Source organism: Electrophorus electricus, chromosome 19 (genome assembly GCF_013358815.1).
Source record: "Electrophorus electricus isolate fEleEle1 chromosome 19, fEleEle1.pri, whole genome shotgun sequence".
NCBI classification, from domain to species: domain Eukaryota; kingdom Metazoa; phylum Chordata; class Actinopteri; order Gymnotiformes; family Gymnotidae; genus Electrophorus; species Electrophorus electricus.
Genome location: NC_049553.1, coordinates 5,467,963 through 5,493,713, shown reverse-complemented (window position 1 = coordinate 5,493,713; position 25,751 = coordinate 5,467,963). Strand labels below are relative to the sequence as shown.

Sequence of the window (25,751 nt, the reverse complement as noted above, 5' to 3'; positions counted from 1 at the left end):
CATAATCTTTCTCTCCCCCCCCCCCCTTTTTAGTACAAACACAGACTGGAACATATACCAACTGTCACTAGAATGATATCTAGCCCATCGCCATCTTATCTGTAGGATTCTTATTCATTAGGGAACCTGATCCGCATGTTTAGTTGGGAATTCTCCAACACTTACCTCTGCATAAAAGATCAATACCTGAACACAAAAAGGAGATGTGTAGAAATCATAAGCATCCATAGAAAAAGATGAAGGTTGAACATGGAGGAAATGCCAACGCTGTACTTTACCTTCTCCCCAGTGGCCATGGCAAAGCAAAATCAAAACAAATCCCATCATTAAAAAACACAGGGAAGGATTGTCAGTTACTAAGCCCTAAGATGTCCAGCTAATCTCTCTGTTTGTCTCTCCACGCCATCTCGCATACAAGCATGGCTAAAGAGAGTGAGCAACACCCTTTCATTCAGGCACTAAGTTCCCAAATGCATCTTTTTTGGTGCAAATTGGTGGAAAAATATGAATGAAAAACAGATGGTTACATGGTCAGAGAGGCTCTTCAGTGGCTTTTTCGGGGACGCAACCCTTGGTCTACTCTCTGGTAACCAGTGCACCACTTGGCTAGACAGGATGCTTGGACAATACTTGTGGAACCTGGGAGGGTATGTTTATGTCTCCCTTTTAGTATCCAGGCAATTGCATGTTTTAGCAGAGCTACTCGTTAGAAGTCTATATAGTGTGATTAAGGAATGCACTGCCCTTTACCTGACAATGTGTTAACATATATTTACACTTGGTTGATGATGGTGTGCATCACACACTGGAAGTTAGGTCCCATGAGACAGCAGTGTGACTTATTTCAGTGAGAGATCTGGTTCAAACAAATTTGCCTAAGCTTTTTACACTTTTTGTAAATGTGTACAAAAGCACATTGCAGCACAAGAGAATATGGTACATTAAATGTATTATTTGACAAATTTCAATGTACAGTTGGAAAAATTGTTTATTTAAATTGTGCATTTATTAACATCTTTTGCAAAAGCACACACCTTTTGTCAGTGTACAAGTATTGGGACAGAGACTATACGGGCAAGTCCTCATCCCATAATACTGCTTTGGAATCGTTACACCAACCCCATCTAGTGATCCCTTTCTCAGTTTTAATGTTATTACTATTTTTCACAATGTAAGCAGGTGAGCACATTAAATAATCTTGGTTTATTTGACAAAATAAATAAGGACAAACTGGATTTCAGCACTGATCACTCTTACTGGGATTGTCCCAAACTCTGGCCTCCTCTAATACAAATAGTCCACATGATTATTTTAATGACAGCCTGCATTACAGAAACATTTCCTTATACATTTCAACGTCCTTAAAATTAATACATTAAGACTTTGTGCAATTATGTTCAATTCAACAGTCTTTTTTTAATGCTTTAAATAAAGTATCTGAAAGGAGTGATTTTTGTATGCAAAACTACAGATGAAATTACTTCAAAAATACGTGACTTCTATAGAAACTATTGAAGTCTGTTCAGGAGACTTCAAAGGGTGCAGTCTTTTGTGAATGCAGTTTTATATTCTGAATTCAGATTAATTCTTTACAGATTATTTACATTGCTGTCAAAATGAAAATGACTATGCAGCCTGAATGTGACAAAAATATATTTTAAAAAAGTCTACTTGCATCTTATGTTATCTATAACCCTTACCTCTGAAATAGTGTTTCTGATTAAACCATTTGACATTTCTGCCATGGTACATTTAGATTCTGTACCACAAGTTGTTCACAAAAGACTGGACTGTGAATATATACAGAATATTCGTGAACTTTAATAATTTCAAGTCGCTCTGGATAAGAGTGTCTTCCTGATGCCGTAAATGTAAAATGAACCTGTTCAGACATTCGGACACCAGTAGTTATCATAAATGTTTAAATGGAGTTTACAAAAAAGAAAGAAAAAAGACAGTGACATTTTGAAATTGTGTAGAATGAAAAAAAACACAAGCAGATAATTAGCAGTATGCACAATGACCACTGTCCACTAACTGGCCCAAGAGCTTCTCATAGCATTACTATTTCCCTAATATCTCGCTGAGTAAAACCACATTTACAACTGCCCTTATACATGAGGGAAATGTTGTTCATCAAAAACCTAAAATGGGACACTCACTGTCACTGTGAGAGGCATGCACTGCATTCAGAGGCAACTCTCGCAGCCCCAAACCAACCCAAACCACTCACAAACTAAAACCCACGCTCAAACCACACTCACAGTCCATCGACCCCAACAAACACTCATGCTCACAGAGGATCATGCGCATAGCCACACTTTTTTTTTTACACATTTCTTACAGGGGTGTTTGATGTAAAAATCAAGAGAAATAAACCCGCATTTACACAGCATAAAAGATAATGGTTCATATCACATTTACAAATGACCCAGTGAACTTGGCATGTAGACTTGTACTGGTTGGCGCTGTTACTTGGGCGTATGGCTACTGGGTTGAAAACAAAGTTTAGATACAAACTTTGATGTGAAACAATAACTTTAGCTAGACAGTTTTGTAAAAGTTCAGTGTAAGTTCAGTCTCTTACCTTTGAAAGTCTGTGGGAACATGAGCTGCAACTTCAGGTGAACAAACTGCAGAAAAGAAAAGGACGTCATGAATAAGCAAGTGAAATGTGGTCAGTTGCCCCGAGTCTCTCAAGTCTTGTTCGGCTCACAGAACCTGTCTAGCCAGCAGCAGGAAATAAATGGTTTGCTAATACAGCTCTGAGCCTGGTGTTGGGCCTCCCTCATCTACCTCATCTCATGGAGTGCTAATCAGCTTTTAGTCCAATCAGTTGTGTTGACAGTTGGAAACCATGCAAAACTGCCTTTCTGTGGCATTCCTTACCCAAAGCAATGACATTTTTGTTTTAAAAAAAAGTAATTATTCATCCACAGCCAGTAATTCAGAGCAGACCATCTTTTTTTTTTTTTTAAATAAAAGACAAATGGCACTGGTTCACTAGTCTTTAGTGAAGAAATAGCCAACAACAGATGGATGAATGCACATGTGTGCAGAGGCATCATTAGTGATCAGATCCAGCCAGCTACCTCAAAACAAAGGTGGACTGGGCTTCACTTTAAAGCAGGACAGTAATTCAGTACAAACGTCTAAAGTAACTATGGAGATTTTCAACGCCAAAAAATGGAATGTTCTTAATTGACCAAGTAAATCACCTGACGTAACCCTTGTCCCCTTTCAAGAGCACGCGTTTCACTCAAGAAAAGACTGCAGGCAGAAAGCCCAAACATAAACTGAAAATGGCCTGGCACTACATTAACATGGAATTTTCCCCCCAAAACGTGGGGACCATGTATAAACCATGTATAAAAATGGACGTTTTTTCATTTGTAAATACCAACATAGTAAAGCTGATTGTTAGCACTTTAACCTAATAGTGAATGTACAATTTGAAATGAAACAATTATTAATGCATTAACAACATCATTTCATTCAAAGATATCCTCTGTGTTAAGATTTTTTTTTAATATGCTATGGTAGAGCATTTTTGCGACTATTAAATGATTCCCCAAGCCTTAGATGAATGGATAGGAAACCGAGGAGGAAACGGGAGAGACTCGCAGGACCGTCCATGGCAGGAAACCTGGCAGATGCATGGAAGATCAGAGAGTGCCACGCTCCGGCACCTGCAGGGTGGGTGCATGACCTTCTCAGGGGTGCACAGAGATTACGGCGGATGACTGAATTCAGCACAGAGAAGTGATGGAGAACATGTGACGTGCCCACCAAGCCAAGGTCTGTTAAGGGGGAGACGAGTCCCCATATAGTGCACATGTATTTAATGAAATGTGTTTTAAAGAATAGACTGCAACAAATGCTTTTCAGTATCCTATGCTGTGTCCTACCTATGATTCAATATCAGTATGTGGAAATACATTAAATACCTTTTACAAAACACTAGAAATAAATTAAAATAACCATTGTCTTACATTCATTTGAATAAAAAATTAATAAATAATAATAAATATAATAATACAGAGCACAGATAATTAGCAGTTATCAACTTAATATTTAAATATACATGTAGGGGAAGCTTATTCTAATGTTCTCATACTGTCCACATGGTGGCAGCCTAGAGAGTTGAATGTGCCCCTGTCTGATTTATGGCTTCAAAAACTCAAAAAGGATGCACTAAAAACTGACCCATGTCTGCTACAACAGTCACTGTTCTGGGATGCTAACAAAGGAGGCCCTGCTACCAGCCCACTAAGGGAAAGGGCTGTGGGTGGATGCGGGGGGTGCAGAGGCAGAACTAAAAGATATTACCACAAGAGCCACCTCGACGTGCACCAGTGTTCACTTACCAGCTAGCTCGCACCGCCTCTATATCACTCACGAGGTTCTGGGCCAGACATATGCCAAATATCTGTCAGACACACAGATAATTCAGAGCGCCTTTTTATTTTACAGAAAAATACAGAAAAGAGCATTCATTTCAGGTAGAATTTATCATTAAATGTAAATAAGAAAAAAAAAAGGTATTTATTATTATTGCTGTGGTTATTTGTGCATATAAGGAAGCAACTTTGAAAGTTTAGGATTTCACCTGCAAGAGAGCAATTCCTATGAAGATGCCTGCTACTACTGTCAAGTTGTCCTGGAGCCACTTCTCAAACTGAGGCACACACCCTTTGACATGTATGTAGGTTTTCTGCTCAGGATCCTAAAGAAACAAGACAGCAACCGCAAGGCCCAAAACCATCACCGAATAAGGAAGTAATGCAGTAATGCACTTCTCCGACATGCTGACTCTTTCCTTTTTTAGTATGATTAAAAGGCTGTACAGGGGTCACTCTTAAACGTAAGTGCTGCTATGTTACTGTTAGCCTTGCCTGCCATGCAGTGACTTGTGGCCTTCAGATGGCTCTGTGTGTCAGATTTTGCCCTCCAACTCTCACCTTGGTTTTCCTGGATACTCATCCAATATAACTCTATAATTAAGTCTTGCAGATGTGGCAAAAGGACACCTTTAATATTGTTATTTCTGGGTATGCGTTCATGCACTTAGTTGTACTTTTTGTGTGTCACCCACACTAAACGAGCAAGTACTGAAACACACTTGGGCTATATCAGGGAGGTTGAACGATGTTTCTGCTGTGACTTAATGCTCACTACGGCTCGGCGCAGGAGACTGTTGCATGCAGAAGCAGTGACATTGTGTTTACAACCAGGAAATAAGACAAGGACTGGGGAAAGAACGTGTTTGGCATACCGGTTTGGCTCGGACATCATAACCGCACTGCGTGTTGATGACATCCTCCTAAAAACAACAGGAAACCGGGCCATAAATAACCGTTCTTCTGAATATTCGGAGAAGGTGGACAGGAACTTGTTGCTGAGGAGGCACTGGGACAGTGTGGTGGCGCGGGTGTACAGATATTACAGAGAGCAAACAGGAAAGACATTTCCCCACTGGACCTTTATGGACACATCTTTCGCACATTTTGAAAAGTAGCTCCAGACTTGCCACAGCTCTTCAAGACGCACAGTTTTCGCTGGCTTATGTTGGCCTGTTCTGTTATTGTTCATCCTCTCTGCAGATGCCTGTGTCTCACTCTGACTGCTGAAGGGATTTAACTGCACGCAAGAAGTAAAAAAGCCCCAGTTGATTAAAGCTTTCAGTTGATGATTTACGTGGTAATTGGTGCAGTTCACCTCAGACTCCCTCGTCCGACTCCCAGGCCCATGTTTGGTGTGGAAATCTTTTTTCACTTTCTGTTACCCCTGGCAAATCAAACTCACAAACCTACCACTGGCTCACTGCTGGCATCTTTTCACTGGCTTACCGCTGGGTCCTTGGTGCAACAGGAGAAGGGAACCCCGCATTTCTCTCTGCTGGGGTTGCTGTCTGTGCAGTTGAAGTAGATGTTGAGGTTCCAGTCATCAGCACCAAATGCTCCACAACACTCCCACTGTGCACAAAATAAATAAAAAAAGAAACAGCAATGAATATCGCAGTTTCTCATCACACATCTACTATATCTGAGAAAGAAGTATTAGTAGAAATATGCTACTAATTAAATTATTTAATTGTTTAATTAAAACAATTAAACAAAAAAAAAACATTAAAGGGGCAGACATCATCAAGTTAATTGTTTCTTCAAGGTGAAATGAACAAATTTGCCTGTAAACGATGCCAACAAGACCAAATCTTTTGCCATGGTATCTCATGTTTGTAGCCCATATTAACAGAGTGCTACGGTGTTATCTGTGACCCTCATTCAGACACTGTTTGAGTCCTGCCTCACGGCTGACAGAACCACTGATCTTGTTAATGCATTAAATTTGCCTGGGGAGAGTCATCTGTCAAGAGCAAACACATGAAGGCACAAAGGGCACACAGTGCCTGCTGTGCGAGTGATCACATGTCTAGAACCTGTTGTCTAGGTGTCAGGCTTCGTGTCCAAAGATGATGGGGGTCAAGGGGGGGGGGGGGGGGGTCTGTTTTGCACTTTAGGACTTCTTGTTAACAGTTACACCAAATACTACAATATCATAGAAATTGTTTTCATTAAGTGGTATAAACTGGTTTGAATTTAGTTTATTGACATTTGGAGATGCTCAAAACTCATCTGCATTGATTTGCTTTTAAGAACCCACTGCTTAATAATCTCTTAATTGAATGCCATGTTTAGTGAAACACATAGAAACACAGTTACTTGACTTGTAAAATTCCTACGGTTGTCTACTGGTTTGTTTAGTTTGTTTGTTTTTTTTCTCTCTCAGAGCTAAAATGCTGTTTTTTCTAAGACTGCATGCATTCAGAGGAACAGCTGCTGAAGTTTCATTAGGTGGAACCCTAAGCTGCCCACTGCCGTGTTCTCCCTGTGAACACACTGGTCCTGTGAGGCAAACAGAAGTTTTCAGTAATAACGTGAGGATTCAGATCATTAGTCCTAGCAAGCTGTAGATCAAGTTGCTATGGTAACTGGTTCCTTGCATTTCCTTAGTGACAAGAGATGCAGCGATGGCGCTTGCTCTTTTTGTCTTTCTCTTTCTTCCTAATGCCTTTGTTCACTAACTCACCTTTTCTTGGTTTCCCCTCATGTTTCTTTGGTTCCTTTACTTGATCTTTAAATACAGCAGGTATGTTGGCTCTTACATATTCCTGTGTGAAGTCAATAAGGTTCTGGAGGTCGATGTCGTCTCTGTAGGCTCTGATGTTGTTGTTGATGAAGAAGTTGAGCTGGTCTTTGATCCAGTCCTTGAAGACAAAGGCGAGAACTCCTGCTGTCAGCTCCAGGAAGAATATAATTCCCAGGAACACAGAAAACTGTGCCAAGAGCAAAGGAAAGAAAGCTCTCATCATTACTGTGTGTCCAAGTATAACCTTGTACAAAACCCAAGGGTGACAAGGTAATGAGGTAAACAGACAGCAACATACGCAAACATTTACTGTGGACATGAGCGCATGGGCCACAACTGAGGATCTGTTCCTAAAGATCCCTATGTACATCAAAAGCCTTGGCTGTGATAACAGCCAGATTGCTGTGGTTGTAGATTAAGATTTTCTACAAGTAGCCTGAGATACCATGAACTCGGGACTCACAAATTTTAGTAGGAAGGTGTTCTCTCTCAGAGCTCCAATGCATCCAGCAAAGCCCAGGATGAACATCACCCCTCCCACCACCAAAAAGAGCCAAACGGGGTCAAATCCACCCAAATCAGTGATGGAGGAGATGTTTGAGAGCACGCCCTGACAGACAGACAGACAGAGAGAGAGAGGGTTACACATATATGGTCTGTCTGAGCATGTCTTTAGTTTTCAGTGAAATGAAGGCTACCTACGTCAATGAACATCAAAAAATGGAATTACATTCTACATGTTGATTTCTCCACTTAAACAAGCTGCTGCCTTAGCTTTGAAATTTCCAAGGGTGATTTAACATAACATAGGGGCAACCTTAACATAACTCCACAACCAGAACTGTTTCTTTTACAGATAGGCTGACTGAGATAAAACTGAGGTTTCTCACAAACTGTACCAGCATAAATCCTCCAAAAAATCCTCCTTGGTCTCCACCCAAACAGTGTAGAAGTGAGGCGCTTAACTGACACACTTATCTTTACAGCTACATGTTCCCTGTTAGTACTCTTTGTACACTTGCCTAGTTCCCTGTTCCCTATTCATTCATTGCCACATTAGTTCCCTATTCATACATTTTTGGAGTACCTTCCTATTGAGTGTGTTTGCGTGAAAATGAGAGGCTAAATACAGAAAAGGACAGTCAGATGAGGCATAACAATATTTCCAAATGAAGATTTTCCATGCCTGCAAGTGATGTATGCCTGAGTACGTATTGTACTCACATATGTGGAACACAGTGGGGGGGAGGAGCATACATATTGTCTATGTTCTGTTACATGGGGGAGGGGCATACATATTGTCCATGTTCTGTTACATTGGGGAGGGGCATACATGTTGTCTATGTTGTTATGGGGGGGGCATACGTGTTGACTATGTTCTGTTACATGGGGGAGGGGCATAGATGTTGTCTATGTTCTGTTGTGGGGGGAGGGGCATACATATTGTCTATGTTCTGTTACAGGTGTGCTCCTCTGTGATATTTCACTTGTTTGTGTACATATCACACTAGATAAAGCTATGATGAACAGAGTTGCTCTCTACCCCCTGTAGTAAATAAGGAAGGTACAGATTTCATGGTCAGTCTGAATGTGAAGCATTCTCCTGCAGGTACACCAGAGAGAAAAGCTATGGGGACAGTCTCGTGCTTGGAAGGGTTAGCCCTCTCTGCTTGAAATAGGTGTGAAACACTATACTGGGAACTGTTTATGAGTTAATTAGGGGAAAAAGACTAAAATATGAAATCTGTATATTAACAGTACACAATGTACAGAATTTGGGGGAATACTATGAACATAAAATACTATTTGAAAGACCAATTTATTAGCTATCTAACATGAGAAATGGTAGCATTTTAACAGGTTCTAGGCACTGCAGTTATACTTTTTAGGGGGAAGAAACCCATTCTCTCAAGTGTAAATCCTTTCATGAGTGACTACCTAACCAAAAGAGGTGACAGTCTTTATATTAACTGAGTCTATACAATTGCAAAGCACATAGTGGACAATTATTTTGCGGTAGATTAGCTTGCAAGATAGCAAGCCTCTAGAAAGAGAGGCATTTTCCTCCACAATAAAACCTCTCAAATTCTTTGCTTCCTTCAGATTTCCGAGCATTGTTGAACTGTTGAAATGTTGAATTGTGGACCCTTGCATGAAAAACACTGTGCAGTGTCTTATGAAACTAGGCTTGTCCAGTTGTCTTGTTTTTGCTCAAGCAACTGTTTCTCACCTTTTCACTCCATGCCCACAGGCCAATCCCCAGGAAGGCCACCCCGAGCAACTGTAAAACAGAAAATATGTTGACTTACTCACCATTTTATTCCAGTATTTGCACATTCCCTGGTTGTGTTCCATATTGGGGAATCCCCATTAATGGCTAGTAGACAAAAAACCAAATACAGTAAAAGGAAGAAAGTACCTTCCTTACACTTACAAAAAAAAAAAAGAATGCAGGAGAATGACAGAAGTAAGACTACAGTGGTCGTGTACAGACTCACTGAATAACATGCAACCTCACTAACATGGTTTCATAAAGACACTTGGATACGTTTAAGTTAAACTAGGACAAAATGTCTGTCTCTGCACATAAAAATTTGGGGAGTATCAGAATTATCAGTGATTTATTAATTTTGGAATAAATTTTGGAATAAAGAGGCCAAGCTCTCTGGAAAGCCTGAGAACCAATAAACCTTTGAAAAATACTATTAATCTATTAATCTGTTAAATAATGCTATTTAGCATTCACAGACTAGATTATAACTCTGAGTCAGTATAGAGATAGTCCCTGGTTTAGGAATTGCCCATCAGCCTAAACATTAGCTTTAGTGTCTAAAGGATGACAAGCAAACAATCCAACTTCAGTACAGGTGATGTGGGAACACCATCATTCCTGAAACACCATCAAAGTCCACACTCACACCAATAGAAAAAAAGACACATTATATGTCTAAAAGCTGATGTAAGCTTTTTAAAAGCACTTATCCATCACTAAATAAAAGCTCTAAGCAAAACAAGGAGGCGGTCCTCTGGGTCTCAATTATTTTTGCATGTGCATGGACAGCACATAGAAGGGTAGACAAATGGAGGAGATTTGAAGAGACACTTGGCTGGAGGATGTGACAGTGAAGGGAGGTGATGGGTTCCTTCGGAAGCCAAGTTTGGCAGAAGTTAGCAACTGTGAACACTGCATGGCAACTTTAAGAAAACATACAAGACCTGAGACCAAACAAGTAATACATTAAGGTTGGAATACAGCAGAAGTCAGACTTTTTGAAATGAAATTAAACAATTTCAAAAACTATTGAAGAAATTAAGAAATGAAAAAATTGGTTTACTGGGAAGCATTTTGTGTATGCCCCCCTACAATACTTTTTACTTCAGTCAAATACATTCATATATTCAAATACATTCAAATACTTTTAACTTTCACTGAGGCTCGTTTGTCTCAGGAGCCAGCAAGAATGGAAAAACAGCTATGGAGGAAGCAATGATTTGATTACCTTCTTTTGAAACCATTACTCATCTCTATCAGGTTGGAAAAGGCTTATCCTCTAATAACCAAAGTATGCACAAGAAAGATGTTTTCCCAGTTGCTTCCCTCACATAACCATTTTTCTGTCAGCTCTGTTAGGAACCACAGCAACTGGCAGGTCAGCTTTTGGTAATTAACTGCAGGCTCCTTTAAGCCAAAGCAGCACTGCAACACTCTACCTACTAAAGTGGGCTAGGCACTGGTACTCCATGATGTTAGAAATCCAATGCTTTAAATAGGGATCGGCCTGGGGCAATGCTCATGCTGTTCTGTCCGTTTTCAGTTGGAGTCTTCAATTTTCAGACATCCCCTTCCCTGCCTGAGACTCTAGCAAAAAGTGTGCTGTACTTCTTGACCCAGTTTTATCAGGCTCCACTGGGACCTCACGGTACACTGAGCTCTGTAAATTAAGATGCGTTATCCAGCTGAGCTTGGGTGCCTCCTATGGACTACATGCCCTTATGAAGAAAAGTTGGGATTCACATATTCACTACAGAGCTTAATGAAATGTTTTACACCAAATTATTCTACCATATCCCAACATGCATTTCAGGGATGTCTGAGAAAACTAACTTGCATGAACACTATTCTGCTACTTCAGTTATACTTTGCTTGATCTACTAAATTCTCTTTGGAACTGAGTGAATAAGCATTACAAATGTGTTTTCTGTGCTGGTGGTATGTATCCCTAGATATCCCTAGTATCCCTTAGAGTTGAACTGGCACTATGATTCACTTGTGGAGAAAAAAGAACTGGTGTGCATTTCACAGAAAGAAAAGAAATCTTTGGTCTCTTTATCCCCTTGGGGGGGGGTGGTCCTAAAGAACCAAACATCCCAAGAGAGAGAGAGAGAGAGAGAGAGAGAGAGAAACAGAAAAACAGGAAGAGACAAAGAGACAAGGATTGACAAATGGTAAGACCACGAAGCAACGAAGTAGAGCACAAGAACCAAGTGAGTCATTCAGTTCCCATTCAGATGTACCAGAGACAAGAGATCTGCCTCTGCTTTGAAAAGTACACGGTGGGTCTTGTAGAAGATGGGCCCGAGTCTGTTTTTCTGATGTCAACACAGATGTAAAAAGACTCCAGAGTACTGTTCACAACTCAGCTTGTTCCCAGCTACCCCTTTTTGCCCAGTCATTTCAACTGAAATAACCATTTTTGTGTCTCATAATGACTTTCTTTTCATCGACAGCCCCCATGGGTTCAAGCCCACACTTCACACGGACGTTCTTATGTGCATGAACTATTCATGTAAATGCAGCTATGGACAGAGTCTTTTGTTCAAGAAATAAAACTAGGCTGGTGTTTGGAGCATTTTTTTGGAAGAAGTGAAAAGTTTATGATTGATTTTTACATTTGGTCACCACTCTCCTAGCTCACATTAATAATAAAAAAAACAAAACAAAAACACATCTTTCACAGATGGATTTAAAGGATTTTAGGCATTTAGGATTTTAGTGGCTTAAAGACTAAAAGGGATGTGTATATTTCTCAGAAGTCAGCATTAAAACAATTACCCACTAAACTCTTTAATATCCTTACCATTGACAAGACTTGAACATGCTAGCTAACGTGGGAAGCAAGTAATATCCTCATTCAATATTTTCTTTTAGTATAAGTAAGTGGAACAATATGCGGAAACAAATCACAACCACATTTTGCCAGAGCAAAAGCATTATAAAGGTTCGCTTTGAATAAAGAGTGAAGGAACAAAAAAATACTCTTCTGTCCTTTCTGTGTATTGGAAGGACAATGGAACTTTTAGGAAACTATATAAGTTGTCTATTTGAATGCTCGCAAAATGAAAGGATTTTTTTTTATACATTAAGACCATTAACTCCTGTGTGGAAGCAGTTAACCTCTTGGTATCTTATGCTACATGTCTCCTATATTTTGAAGTCCTGCTCTAGCTCCATTGCAGGACCTTCCTGTTTCCTGTACACTGCTGTGTGTTTTAGGGTACATTTCTGGGATTACAGGTTACCTTGACAGTATCTCCTCCACATTAGCTCTTCTTAATCAGATTTATGGTCTTTTCCGTCCTTGCTTAAAGATCTGTGTGACTCCAGATGCCAAAACAGGCTAGCTGATGGGTTCATTAACAAAGACATCTTTTGCCACTGAGAAGATGACCAATCTCATGGAATTCTAGTCCAGGAGAGAATTAGTTGGAGAGCTGGTTGCGCTACTTTGGAGCTAAAGACACATTTTCTTACCAGGATTGGAGAGTCCTGATATTGTTCTTTTTTTGAATACTCACATTTTACTTGTTTATTTATATTTTTGAAGACTGTGAACATTTACTCAAATAAAATTAAGAAATGTATACTAGATGTAGATACTAGAGATCAATGTTTTGTGAGGTTGGTCTGATTTTCTGTGAGCAGCATCAGCCAATACTAAGGTAAAGACACAAAAGTATTAAGATAGGCAAGTACAGATACAAAAATGCCAGGTTGTAATCTAAGTAGTAACAGCTACTGTAGTCTAACATTTCTTTTGATGGAGGTGACTGAGTATGACTTTAATTTTTTAAAAAAACTTACCCTTTTATTTTTATAGACTTACCCTTAGTGTAATTTTCCAGTTTATTGCAGGCCTTATATTATTTTCAGAGATATTATGTCTTTGTGTGCTACAAATCTATATCTATAAAAATCTGAATGATGTACTGTTTTGACATACTCTTTAGTAATATTCAGTATAGTTTTTCATAGTATGCAGTTTTGTATTGTGACCATTACCCAATTCCAAAGCTTATAGTAAAATTTGGCTCACTTATCACATATTTCTAATCAATTGATACTACCATCTTGACTCCTCTACATTTATCTAATAAGACTGGTTAGTTTATAACCAGTCTTAAAGTATATTTTATGTCAATTGAAAGAGAAGCCAGTAATGATTAAATTTTGCTTTTGAATAAGAAGTCAAATTATATGCAGTTCTGTGGACAACAGCGAACACATGATACTGAAATGAGTAAACTAGCAGTAAAAACTAACAATTCCTGTGTCATTACTTTGTAGAACGTCTTAACCATGCTATACCTCCTGCGACATGCTTCCAGCTATATTTTGAGGTGTGGCTCTGAATCCACTCCAGGGCATTTCTGTTCCCTGTGTCACAAGTAAGGTATTCCTTAACCATTACTGTCAGTTTCCCCCTTTGGCATTGCGATTTCCAGGGCGCTGGCATGAAGTGGTTTTGTTTTTGATTCTGTTTTGTCCAGTCTCCTCCCTGTCTCGTGTTTTGAAATTGTAACAATTATAAATGCTTTTCACCTGTGTTGTTTCCTTCCTAATCGCCTGTATATATATATTCCCTTGGTCTTGCTGTCTTGTTTTGTCTGACATTGTACTTCTCTACATGTATTTCTCTGTGTACCTCTTGCTTTTGTTTCCCAGTAGTTTTGCTATGTTTTATTTTATGTCCTCTGGCTATATATATCTGCCTCTTGGTTCAGCTATGGACTGACCACAAATCTGATTATGGAACTGCTCAAAATAAACAATGTGCATCCTGCCATTACTCATTCTTTTTTTTACATATATCCTAGAGGTTATATATTAATTTTGTCTTCACTTTTAATAAAATTGTATTATTACATTTATACATATTATATATTTTGAAACAAATCTAAAAGGTGTGCTACATAATAAAATAATTTAAATTTAAATGCATTATACATTAAGGATAATAAATTAAAGAAGAATTAAAAAAAAGCGTACCAACACCACAAATTATAAAGTATAAAATACTAAACTACATCCATACTAAAGCTTGATCAAGGGAAATATAACAAATGAAACCATTACACTTGATCATTTCATCTGTCTTGAGTATTAGAATAATATACAAATAACAACAAAATTTACAGATGGTCAAATCTAGCTTGAGTATCCACATAAAAATAGAGATCTAAACGCACCCAAGACGCATTTAAAACAGATTCACTCAAAGCACTTCAGGAGATGGTTTAAGATGCATTTTAGTCAGATGATAAGGTAGGTAGAAACGCATGTCTCTCCAAGCCACATTCAACAACCAAAAACTCTGTCCAATACAGTATGTCACCTCCTGTGAGGAGGTCCCCAGCATGATACATTTCCACCAGTTTACCTTAAAATTTTAAGGTATTCATTACCAATCCAAAGTAAACTGTAGATTTTTGTAGTCACAGACTGTTTTTTGAAAATTTTAAAATCATGTCAGATGTTTCACAGAACAAGACCAAAAAGGCTAGTTAGATTGAAATGTTACTAAACATTATCAATCATGTATCTGTAAGTAAACATCGTAAGAGATAAATATGGCCAGTATGTAGCTACAAACACATCTATGCTCCAATACAGCTATGCATCCCTTCATTACAGTATTAGAAAAATCATGCAAGTTCACACATTCCTATGAAATTGCACAATTTCAGCTAGCCATTCATCTCTGCAAGTGTTGGTAAATGCCATAGTTATAGCTAGGCAACCTGCAAACAAATGCTACAGATATTTGCATTATCACTGGCAGATAGCTAACAGATAGCTTACATGAATAAACACAGAACACTTATTCATGCAAGTAAACAACAATCTAGGTAAATAAATTCAGTAGCTATATAGATACAAACTCATTCATGCAACATCCCCAAAAGTCAAATATCCACATAAAACAAGACAACTAGCTAACCTAGGGTCTACTAAAGCACGACCAAAAGCAGCAGATGCATGCATATCACCAAATGTCCGTTATCATCCCTCACTGCCCACGAGCTAAAATGAGTTTAAAATTAAAACATCAGTATTCAATCAGTCAGTTAGTGTAAATGCCTCTTTCTAGACCTACAAAATTTGTACCCCCAGTGTTATCTAAAACACTGTTATAGATGAAAAAGGTCTTCCACCATCTGAGATGAAAGCGATCCTGAGGATTAGCTGTTAAGCATTCTGTGGCTGGGCAAAGTGGGTGGGATAGACTTACTGTTCAGCAAGAACAAAAAGCTTCAGCCAAAGCTTCATCATAAGCAACATGTGAAACTTGAGAGGAAGCCAGTGTAAACTGAATAAAATAGTAGTAATATGCTCTGACATCCTTTCATGGGTAAGAATGAAGGTTGCTGCTTTCTCAAGTAGCTTAAGCTTGCTCACCTTTGCCTAGTTGCTGAATACAAAGAGGAAACACACACATAGCCTATAAACATTAATATGTTTAACAGGACAACTAGATAAGTCAGATTTCACTGGACCTCCATCCACTCCAAGGAACTGATCACTATTGTTTCAACAGTACGATATTTGAGAATCTGAGTTGTTTCCTGTGTGCCAAACTATTGGTCCTCTTTGTAATTTGCAATTGACAGTTTTTACAATAGAACACACACACACACACATACACACACACACACACACACACACACACACACTATCATTTTACACAACAATATATACTATAGTTTATACACTCATAAAAAGGTGCTAATATACACTGCTACTTAATATTCTTCCTAGAGAAAGTAAGGTAGGTATAATTCCTCCCCCCCCCCCCCCCCCCCGATGGGCTTGACTGGCATGTCAGAGAAATGAATTATATGTTAAAATGCGGCTGATCTTGCATACTACATAGCTATATAAATATATCTTGCTAAGAGCAGCTCATATTTGCAAGTCACAAATGACTCTTTACAGGAATCAGGCTGTATATCGCTTACTTCTCTGCTAAATATCTACTGTGTGATACCCAGATAGCTACTGGACAGATGTGCTGAGACCCCTCATGCATGCACATTTCAATAATGTGCATAATAACCACAATGTCAGTCAGTTAAGGAATAAATACCTCTTCTAGGGTGGACTACTAGGCTATCCATCAAAATACATGCACAACACCAGTGAAGAGAAAGCAGAATGTTTCAGGGATGTCTGAGAAAACTAACTTGCATGAACACTATTCTGCTACTTCAGTTATAGTTTGCTTTGCGCTGGCATGAAGTGGTTTTGTTTTTGATTCTGTTTTGTCCAGTCTCCTCCCTGTCTTGTGTTTTGAAATTGTAACAATTATAAATGTTTTTCACCTGTGTTATTTCCTTCCTAATCGCCTGTATATATATATTCCCTTGGTCTTGCTGTCTTGATTTGTCTGACATTGTACTTCTCTACATGTATTTCTCTGTGTACCTCTTGCTTTTGTTTCCCAGTAGTTTTGCTATGTCTCATTTTATGTCCTCTGGCTATATATATCTGCCTCTTGGTTCAGCTATGGACTGACCACAAATCTGATTATGGAACTGCTCAAAATAAACAATGTGCATCCTGCCATTACTCATTCTTTTTTTTTACATATATCCTAGAGGTTATATATTAATTTTGTCTTCACTTTTAATAAAATTGTATTATTACATTTATACATATTATATATTTTGAAACAAATCTAAAAGGTGTGCTACATAATAAAATAATTTAAATTTAAATGCATTATACATTAAGGATAATAAATTAAAGAAGAATTAAAAAAAAGCGTACCAACACCACAAATTATAAAGTATAAAATACTAAACTACATCCATACTAAAGCTTGATCAAGGGGAATATAACAAATGAAACCATTACACTTGATCATTTCATCTGTCTTGAGTATTAGAATAATATACAAATAACAACAAAATTTACAGATGGTCAAATCTAGCTTGAGTATCCACATAAAAATAGAGATCTAAACGCACCCAAGACGCATTTAAAACAGATTCACTCAAAGCACTTCAGGAGATGGTTTAAGATGCATTTTAGTCAGATGATATGGTAGGTATAAACGCATGTCTCTCCAAGCCACATTCAACAACCAAAAGCTCTGTCCAATACAGTATGTCACCTCCTGTGAGGAGGTCCCCAGCATGATACATTTCCACCAGTTTACCTTAAAATTTTAAGGTATTCATAACCAATCCAAAGTAAACTGTAGATTTTTGTAGTCACAGACTGTTTTTTGAAAATTTTAAAAATCACGTCAGATGTTTCACAGAACAAGACCAAAAAGGCTAGTTAGATTGAAATGTTACTAATTCTCTTTGGAACTGAGTGAATAAGCATTACAAATGTGTTTTCTGATTCTGTGTGCTGGTGGTATGTATCCCTAGATATCCCTAGTATCCCTTAGAGTTGAACTGGCACTATGATTCACTTGTGGAGAAAAAAGAACTGGTGTGCATTTCACAGAAAGAAAAGAAATCTTTGGTCTCTTTATCCCCTTGGGGGGGGGGGGGGGGTGGTCCTAAAGAACCAAACATCCCGAGAGAGAGAGAGAGAGAAACAGAAAAACAGGAAGAGACAAAGAGACAAGGATTGACAAATCCTTGTCCATGTTTAACAGGACAACTTGATAAGTCAGATTTCACTGGACTTCCATCCACTCCAAGGAACTGATCACTATTGTTTCAACGGTACGATATTTGAGAATCTGAGTTGTTTCCTGTGTGCCAAACCATTGGTCCTCTTTGTAATTTGCAATTGACAGTTTTTACAATAGAATACACACACACACACACACACACACACACACAATCATTTTACACTACAATATATACTATAGTTTATACACTCATAAAAAGGTGCTAATATACACTGCTACTTAATATTCTTCCTAGAGAAAGTAAGGTAGGTATAATTTTTTCCCCCCCTGATGGGCTTGACTGGCATGTCAGAGAAATGAATTCTATGTTAAAATGCGGCTGATCTTTCATACTACATAGCTACATAAATATATCTTGCTAAGAGCAGCTCATATTTGCAAGTCCTAAGAAACTGCCATGAACACGAATACAGCAAGTCAGATAGAATGTTAACCTAAACTATCTCCTACAAAACCTCTAGCTAACATTCGTTAAAATAATCAATCATTCACTGTAGTCCACCTGCATAACAACTTACTTAAGTACCCATGGTTAATGGGAGAACACAAATGACTCTTTACAGGAATCAGGCTGTATATCGCTTACTTCTCTGCTAAATATCTACTGTGTGATACCCAGATAGCTACTGGACAGATGTGCTGAGACCCCTCATGCATGCACATTTCAATAATGTGCATAATAACCACTATGTCAGTCAATTAAGGAATAAATACCTCTTCTAGGGTGGACTACTACGCTATCCATCAAAATACATGCACAACACCAGTAAAGAGAAAGCAGAATGTTTCAGGACAAAGAAAAAATAACTAAATTTCATTTGCTGTTGTGATGGATTAGTGACTTTGTTGGCACTGGCAACAGCACAGATATTTGATTTGTTCTTCAGGTGTAAGACATCACTGATGTGAACCATAACCAGGAATCTTTCAAGTTTCTTCTCCTGCTTTCTTTCCCCCATTACTGTCCTATGACTTTTCATTGCATTTTATTTCCAAGTACTAGTACAGAACCAGTACATATGCAATACACACAGAGACAAAAAAGCCCTCTTGTGTACCTGGCATCTTTTCTTAGCGGATACACAAGCATTGCAACTGAAAGAAAAAAAAAAAACACTGCTGCAAAATGTGCTTGATGTTACAATATCTCTTTGCATGCTTCACCTCTTTTACAAATCCATAGATTACTAGATCATCTCTGGACAGTCCTGTAATATGACTCTAAATTATGTTAAAATGGATGAGTACACAATAAATCATGTCTGCATAAAAAAAACCTCTGTCTGCTAATCACATCAGACATAAGATTTATCTGATGATATCAGATAATCAGTTATCGGATAAAAACAATCAGTTTTTATTAGACTATCACATATGTTTGGTGCTGCGTTTGACAAATAAATGAATGCATTTTTCTTCCTGTTTTATCCTCAAGGTGGACTAATCTCTGCCATTGAACTCAATGAACTCACTAAACCAAAAAATATTTTAGTAAGGGAAGGTTAATTACTTTATGATTCTCTCACAACTGAGGCCAAGCACCAAGCACTGCTTGGTGCTGATATCACACTGTATCAGTGATACAAAATTGCCCGCTCACATGGCCAAATTATGAAAAACAGACGGTAAGAAATAGCCCCTCGAGTGGCACACCCAACTGGAATTCAGACCTGGGACCCTGCTGCTCTGTTGGAGGATGCGTGTGAATTTGATAGAGCTGACACATACAATGGATGCAACTAAATCATGAGGAAAACATTAAGTTCATCTTAAAAAGTTAAAAAAGAAAGGGAACATTTTGGGTGACATCTGACCTTTTATTAACTCTCCCTCTGAAAAGTAAAAGGTCAGAGTATGTATAATACTCCTACACACTAATGAAATATTTAATCATGGGTTTGACCAAGCATGTCAGGAATGTGTTGTGTTGTCTCCTTTCTCAGCATAAGGAGCCAGAACATTTTGTATGCTTGCTCTTTGTTTCTAGAGGAAACGGGGAAAATGGAGGTCATTTCCTTAAGTGGAAGGAACAAGGCTGTGGACTTTATGTTCTGTATTATGTGATAATCGCCTGTTCCGTGAACCATATTGATGTAAATTACAGCTGTATTTATTAATCTTTAATGCATTTGAACCCACAAAACTAACATTATAATCATTATACCTTGCTGGAGACCATCAGGAAGCACTTATTTTTGTGAAGTGGCAATAAATAACAAATACCGTGCCTAAGCTTGTATTCATTAGGCACATGATCCACATGATGTATAGTAGAGCAGATCTCTTGGCAGATGCGACGTTTCCCAAAATATGAAACTCGACCGATGTTCAAATTCAAATTATGATTTGATTACATCAACATTTCCTGAGAAGGCACAGAAAACCAATACACCGAAGAAAGAGGTGATTTTCTTTACAGGCTTCTAGAGAATAAACCTTCTGAAACGAAGTGTTTGTGTTAAATTGACGGAACTATTGCCCATCAGTTCACGTCATCTCAAAGTTGAATATCGCATCTACACAGGATGGCAAGAATGAGTTACTGTAGTTTCGCTTAAAATCACTGCAGAGAATATTTTCCGTAGGCTGGTTAGGTGTTATCGACTTAAATTATGCAGCGAGAAATTATGAACACAAGACAAAAAAAAAGGAAAGAAAGAATCACCTTACTGGGTGGAAGATTTGGGGAAGCCCAGAAACACTTGTCCGTAGTCGCCGATAAAGGCGATTAGTGCCCACAGAAACGCACTTGACACAGTACCTGACAATGAATAAACTACTGGCTTTCCGTAGAAATAGTTCCACCAAAATGTAAGATACTACAAATAACAGTTTATCAAAAGCGAAGCGTTACTTAAACGATGAACAGACTCGGTAGGGCAGGCGCAGTCTACCCTTGGCCGACCCACTTCTTTTGTGGTTTGACAGCATGCTTGTACAAACTACAACTCGTATTTTTCAAGTTTTCAATCAAAAACGTTTCATAGAACAAACGCCGAAAAACAAGCGGAGCGTTTTGGCTTTTAGTTTAAATTCCGTGACACAGATTTAATAATAAAAACAGCAAACTTGAACAAAGGCACCGTGGTGGCTAAATGTTCTTACCCAAAATATTATGTTAAATCCAAATATGAAATATTTGATGCAGCAGCTGACTTCATGTCCCTTGTAATGCTTTCCTGACATCATTGGTGCTCCTCCACATAGGATACTAACTACTGGGTCAGATACAATCTGCAGAGCAGCAGGTTCGGTTTGATCGCTCGCCTTTTTGGAAAGCGATGTAAAACTGCCCTTGTGTCAGTATCCTGAGAAAGGCGACATAATGTCGATCGTCTTCCTCGGCGCAGTTAAATATTAGCGCCTAAGATACATACGACTTGGACATGCCATTTGTTAAAAAAAAATCTGCTGTTTGATTAAAAAACAAAACAAAATAGCCCGACGTGCAACGGCCTTTCTTTGCGGTTAGTTTAACCCTTGGTTTTCCCTACACTTGACATGGCTGGTTTTGATGGACTGTAACCTTAGCCAATTGCGTAGTGTTCCCTAAAGGAAGTACAGCAGAAGATTTGTGGGAATGTGTATATTTACAGATGATGTGAAAGTCTAACAAAGATACATTATTTTACAAATATTGTCTGATTTCTTATATCCTGTCTTGATTAAACAAGACCAAGGTGATGTTCATTTTGGTTTTTAAAAACAGCTTTTGAAACTACTGAAAGTAGACCTAGTTACTGAAAAAAGTTACGTCTACTGCTTCATTGTCATATTTACAATCCTCGACATAAATTGCAATTGTTTTTCATAGGTTAATCTGGATGTTCTCAACATTACCGAGAATAACATGTGAGTTGTGAGTATCACTGCACAACATAGCCACATGCATGCACTTCTTTATTATTTAAACGGTTACACATTGCAGAACGATAAATGGCTGGAAAATTGTGTGAAATATGTTACTCCTTTTACCTTCGCAGTCGTCTGCCTCCTCGTGGCCAAAAGAATTAATATACATTTCTGTGCGAGCTGGTCTCACTGATTCTACAACGATGTCTAGTCATTACCCCAATTAGGTAATTATTATATTATATAAATTGGGTAAAGACTGCGTGATCGGGATGGATACTACCCAAAGAACCAGCAATAATGATTCTGTTCAGGTGTTATTGCTTTGTCTTTTATGGGCAGGCACAGCTCTCTGCCCTGAGGTCTTTCAACTCCTTTATAATGATGTCATCTGTGGTGCTCCGATACATCACCATCACAGGAGACTACTCCTGTGATGTGCAGGTTGACCTAGAATGGTACACAAGGTTACAAACAGGTAAAATAATGAACACTTATGCCATTTAAAAAATATATTGAGAAATAATTAGAAAGAATCTTTAAAATGACATTTCACTGTGTTTTTTATTTTGTTTTTGTGTTTCAACACAGATTTTTGACTTCTCTGTTAGGCACATACCCCTACAAAAGAGACAGGTAATTTACCTTAAATGTTTAATCATTCAGTTTGGGAAGATTCAGTTTGACAGGGTGGAAAAAAATAAATAAATAAAAAAGGTAAAGTGACTGAAGCAACTGCTTGCAAATCACACCTGGAGAAACTGAGGTTAATCCTCACTGGCTGCAGGATCCACTGACTGAGTTCACTATAATGAATGTTAATGTGGCATTCATAAAGCCTGCATGCAGTTCCGATGGTGCTCCTCTGTCGCCTTGCTCCTCGTGTTGAGCACTGGCCCCAAAGTGGTGCCTCTGTCTGTGCTCTGAGTTCGGCCACGGCAGCATCTCTGCTGGCCTGACCCTATAGGCCACCAGCAATGGCTGGCTTACCGACCTCCCATTCAGGCAGTACGGGCTCTGTGTCAGGGCCTCATGGAGCACCAGACTGCTCCCCTTGTCCCCGAAGCGCAGCTGGAATCCTAGCATATCGAGCCGGTGCCGGGGAGGCTTCAGTGTGGCCATCACGTTGAACATGTCGTAGCCCAACGGCGGGAGCTCGTTCAAGCTCAGCAGCTGATCGGAGGGCAGGCCACTCATGCGCTTGTTGCCGGCTCCAGGGGAGAGGCTGTGCACAGCTACCATCACACTCAGGGGCTCAGGGTGCAGAGACCTCCTCAGTAGGACCAGCTCGGCAACGGTTATGGAGGGCCTCAGGTGGGACACACTGAACCAGGTCCAACCTGATGTGTTGTCTTTTGCTCCTGCTCATGAGTCATAAAAGTCGATACATTATTAGCTATTGGTACAGCTGATTTTAACTGTTTATAGGTCAGGAAGGGGCAAAGTCATAAAAGGTTTATTGTGATGTTTATGATGCTGTGCTGGGAGGAGAAATGTTTCATAAAACGCACCTTGTAATATTTCTCAGTGTTTCGGCAGACCCGTTGGAGAAAGCTTCTTACCTTGGATACTGCAGAAACTTTGCACCACGGGACCATCGCTACTGTGCCTGGACTCTTGCATCGCCAGCAGCTGGTAAATGCACTTCGTGTATGGGTGTGGTTTTGCCGGGTGTGGCACCGACAGCTTACTGATGTGTAGCATTTCCAAAATGTCTTTGCTAAGATCCCTGTTGCCCATATCCCCTGCGAGATCCTCTAGTAATTGTGGCATTAATCATATCCAGGATTAGAGCTGCACAAAAGCACCCCAAAGCTCTATCGTAACTCCGAGAGAGATAAACAGAAGGAGATTTGTTTCTTGACTGTGCCTCACAACTAGATGAGGGTACAGGAGAGGGAGGCCGAACTTCGCTCGCTAATTGCTGGGTGGGAAAGATTCACAGGCCGCGACCCCCACAGCAGAGCTGGAGAAAACATAATTACGGTGCACACAGAAAACCCCTGGAATGTCAGTCCATTTGACAGGCATTGTGCCCTTGCTGTTCCTGGCAGTGGAGCAAAGCAGGGAGCCTTGTTTTGGTTTAAAGATTGCTTTTCAAAGGCTCTTTTCAACTTTTTCCTTGTTTTTAACTGCAAACCCCTCTCTCTTTGGTGATGGAAAAAGGTTTGGCTTATAAGAAGATTCTTATCATTTCTTAAGTGATGAGGGCACTTGTATGGAAGTAGTTGTGTGGGTTTGTTTGTTTATTTATGTATTTGTTCAAAGTTTAAGCAGCTAACGTTTGTATCTTATTTATGATTGAAGTAAAAAAACTTCATTTTCAAGGTGTCAGTGTGGTTTCATTTTATCAGCCTTTGTATTTCCTGGTGCTTGGGTGTTTTTTGACTAGTTCAGTTTGTTTGAGAGAAAAAAGGAATTAATTTATAGTCTCCTTAAGAATGCATATGCTTACTCATGGTTTATATATATATATATATATATATATATATATATAATTTATTTATTCGCCACCCCCCCATATGGTTTGCTCTGTGACCCTCCTGTTTTGCAGTTGATGCTTTTCTCATCCCTCTGGTGAATTCATTCTGGTGTTGTAGTAATCTGTTGCAGAGGGGAGGTGCTGTTACTGTCACAGGCGATCATGCTTGTGACTGAGTCGGTCTTTTTGGAACATTCCATATGTGAAGGTTGACTTCCTAGCACTCTTAATAAAGGGTCTCAAATGGGTCTGAGGAGATTAAATTTGCTAGTGACAATTTCATTAACATGTGGAATGACATGTATGTATACAGCTTACATATGAAACATAGTTTAAATGGGTCTATATATCAATTAATTTGATGCTTTTACTAAAATGATTTGTTGTGTTGTCACTAGAGACTTTTGGACTGGAATAAAAGTTACCAGTAGGGGGGGGAAATACTGAGTTAAAAACTCAGTCAAAACTTGTATGGACTTCCATGTGCAGCCAGACCTGAATACTTGAAAATGTTACCAGTGTGTTGCTACTGTGGCATACTACCTCCAGAATGTTCACAAAATATTTATTTATTTATAGCACCATATAGATGTTGGATCACTATGTACCTAAGCCTAATACTGAGCACAATTTGGCTTGCTCATTTTTCCTGCTCCTAGTGCTGCTGTTGGCTGGATATTTGTTTGGCAGACCACTCAGTCTCAGAGCGACCATGACAAGACTCCAGCACATTGGTACCTGATACCATCACAAAACCCATTACCATGCCACTACAATGCCAGTATTGTACATGGCTTTAGTTGTATAGCTGTGAAATGTAGCTTAAAGAAAGATGTTTAATAGTTGCAGAGTGTTTCTATGTGATGTACAAACTAGGAGAGAAAGTAATTACTGCACAATAAATAAATATAACTCTTAGATAAAATGTTGAAACTTTTTTTTTTTTTTTTTTTTTTTTTAAGTAGCTACCAAGACCTGTAATTCCCTTAAGTTGCAGACAAAGAACTGAAATTGTAATTTGTGTGGTGACTTTTGCCAGTTCAGGTACAGCTCTCGTTAGAGCATTGCAGTGAATAAAGATTGTTGTTCTGCTCTATTCCCTTCTCTGATGAGTATGGCTTTGTTGGACTAGCCAGCCTCCCTTAAAGCTGTGAGGAGCAAGAGCATTGATTCATTAATCCTCTCTTATCCAAACAGAAGCCTAAGGGAAGAAACCTCACCTTTTAGCAGCATAGTTATAAAGAAAATGGTTTCCACCTGTTTCAAGTGAAACTGAAGAGTAAAGTGTTCTTGTGGGATCAAACACTCACATTTCAGCTTTTAGGGAGGTGGTATTC

At 38.9% G+C, this 25,751-nt stretch overlaps 2 protein-coding genes and 1 long non-coding RNA gene across 5 annotated transcripts; 1 reads left to right on the top strand and 2 right to left on the bottom strand.

Annotated features, from left to right (window-relative positions):
* Nucleotides 1-970: 970 nt before the first annotated feature.
* Nucleotides 971-21,579, bottom strand: tspan5a (tetraspanin 5a). 3 transcript variants are annotated; one of them, XM_035519927.1, is made up of 10 exons: nucleotides 21,186-21,579; nucleotides 9,380-9,430; nucleotides 7,613-7,759; nucleotides 7,166-7,336; nucleotides 5,850-5,975; nucleotides 5,276-5,323; nucleotides 4,610-4,726; nucleotides 4,368-4,429; nucleotides 2,588-2,633; nucleotides 971-2,490 (listed from the first exon to the last, which is right to left on the bottom strand). In XM_035519927.1, exons 1-9 carry the CDS (start codon nucleotides 21,267-21,269, stop codon nucleotides 2,621-2,623), a joined length of 819 nt encoding a protein of 272 aa, XP_035375820.1. In that variant the 5' UTR covers nucleotides 21,270-21,579; the 3' UTR covers nucleotides 971-2,490; nucleotides 2,588-2,620. The 3 variants fall into 3 exon arrangements, with proteins under 3 accessions (XP_035375820.1, XP_035375819.1, XP_035375821.1); XM_035519926.1 differs by having other exon boundaries at nucleotides 971-2,487; XM_035519928.1 differs by lacking the exon at nucleotides 5,276-5,323 and having other exon boundaries at nucleotides 971-2,487.
* A 90-nt stretch (nucleotides 21,580-21,669) lies between these two features.
* LOC113580481 lies at nucleotides 21,670-22,153 on the top strand. The gene is made up of 3 exons (XR_003410967.1): nucleotides 21,670-21,760; nucleotides 21,895-21,932; nucleotides 22,064-22,153. It is a non-coding gene; the product is annotated as an uncharacterized LOC113580481 (long non-coding RNA).
* Nucleotides 22,154-22,264: 111 nt separating this feature from the next.
* On the bottom strand, nucleotides 22,265-23,774 carry LOC113580478. The gene is given in 5 exon segments (XM_035519972.1): nucleotides 22,265-22,382; nucleotides 22,482-22,553; nucleotides 22,685-22,815; nucleotides 22,818-23,293; nucleotides 23,495-23,774. Coding segments are annotated over 5 exon segments (1,008 nt in total). The 5' UTR covers nucleotides 23,706-23,774.
* Nucleotides 23,775-25,751: the final 1,977 nt, after the last annotated feature.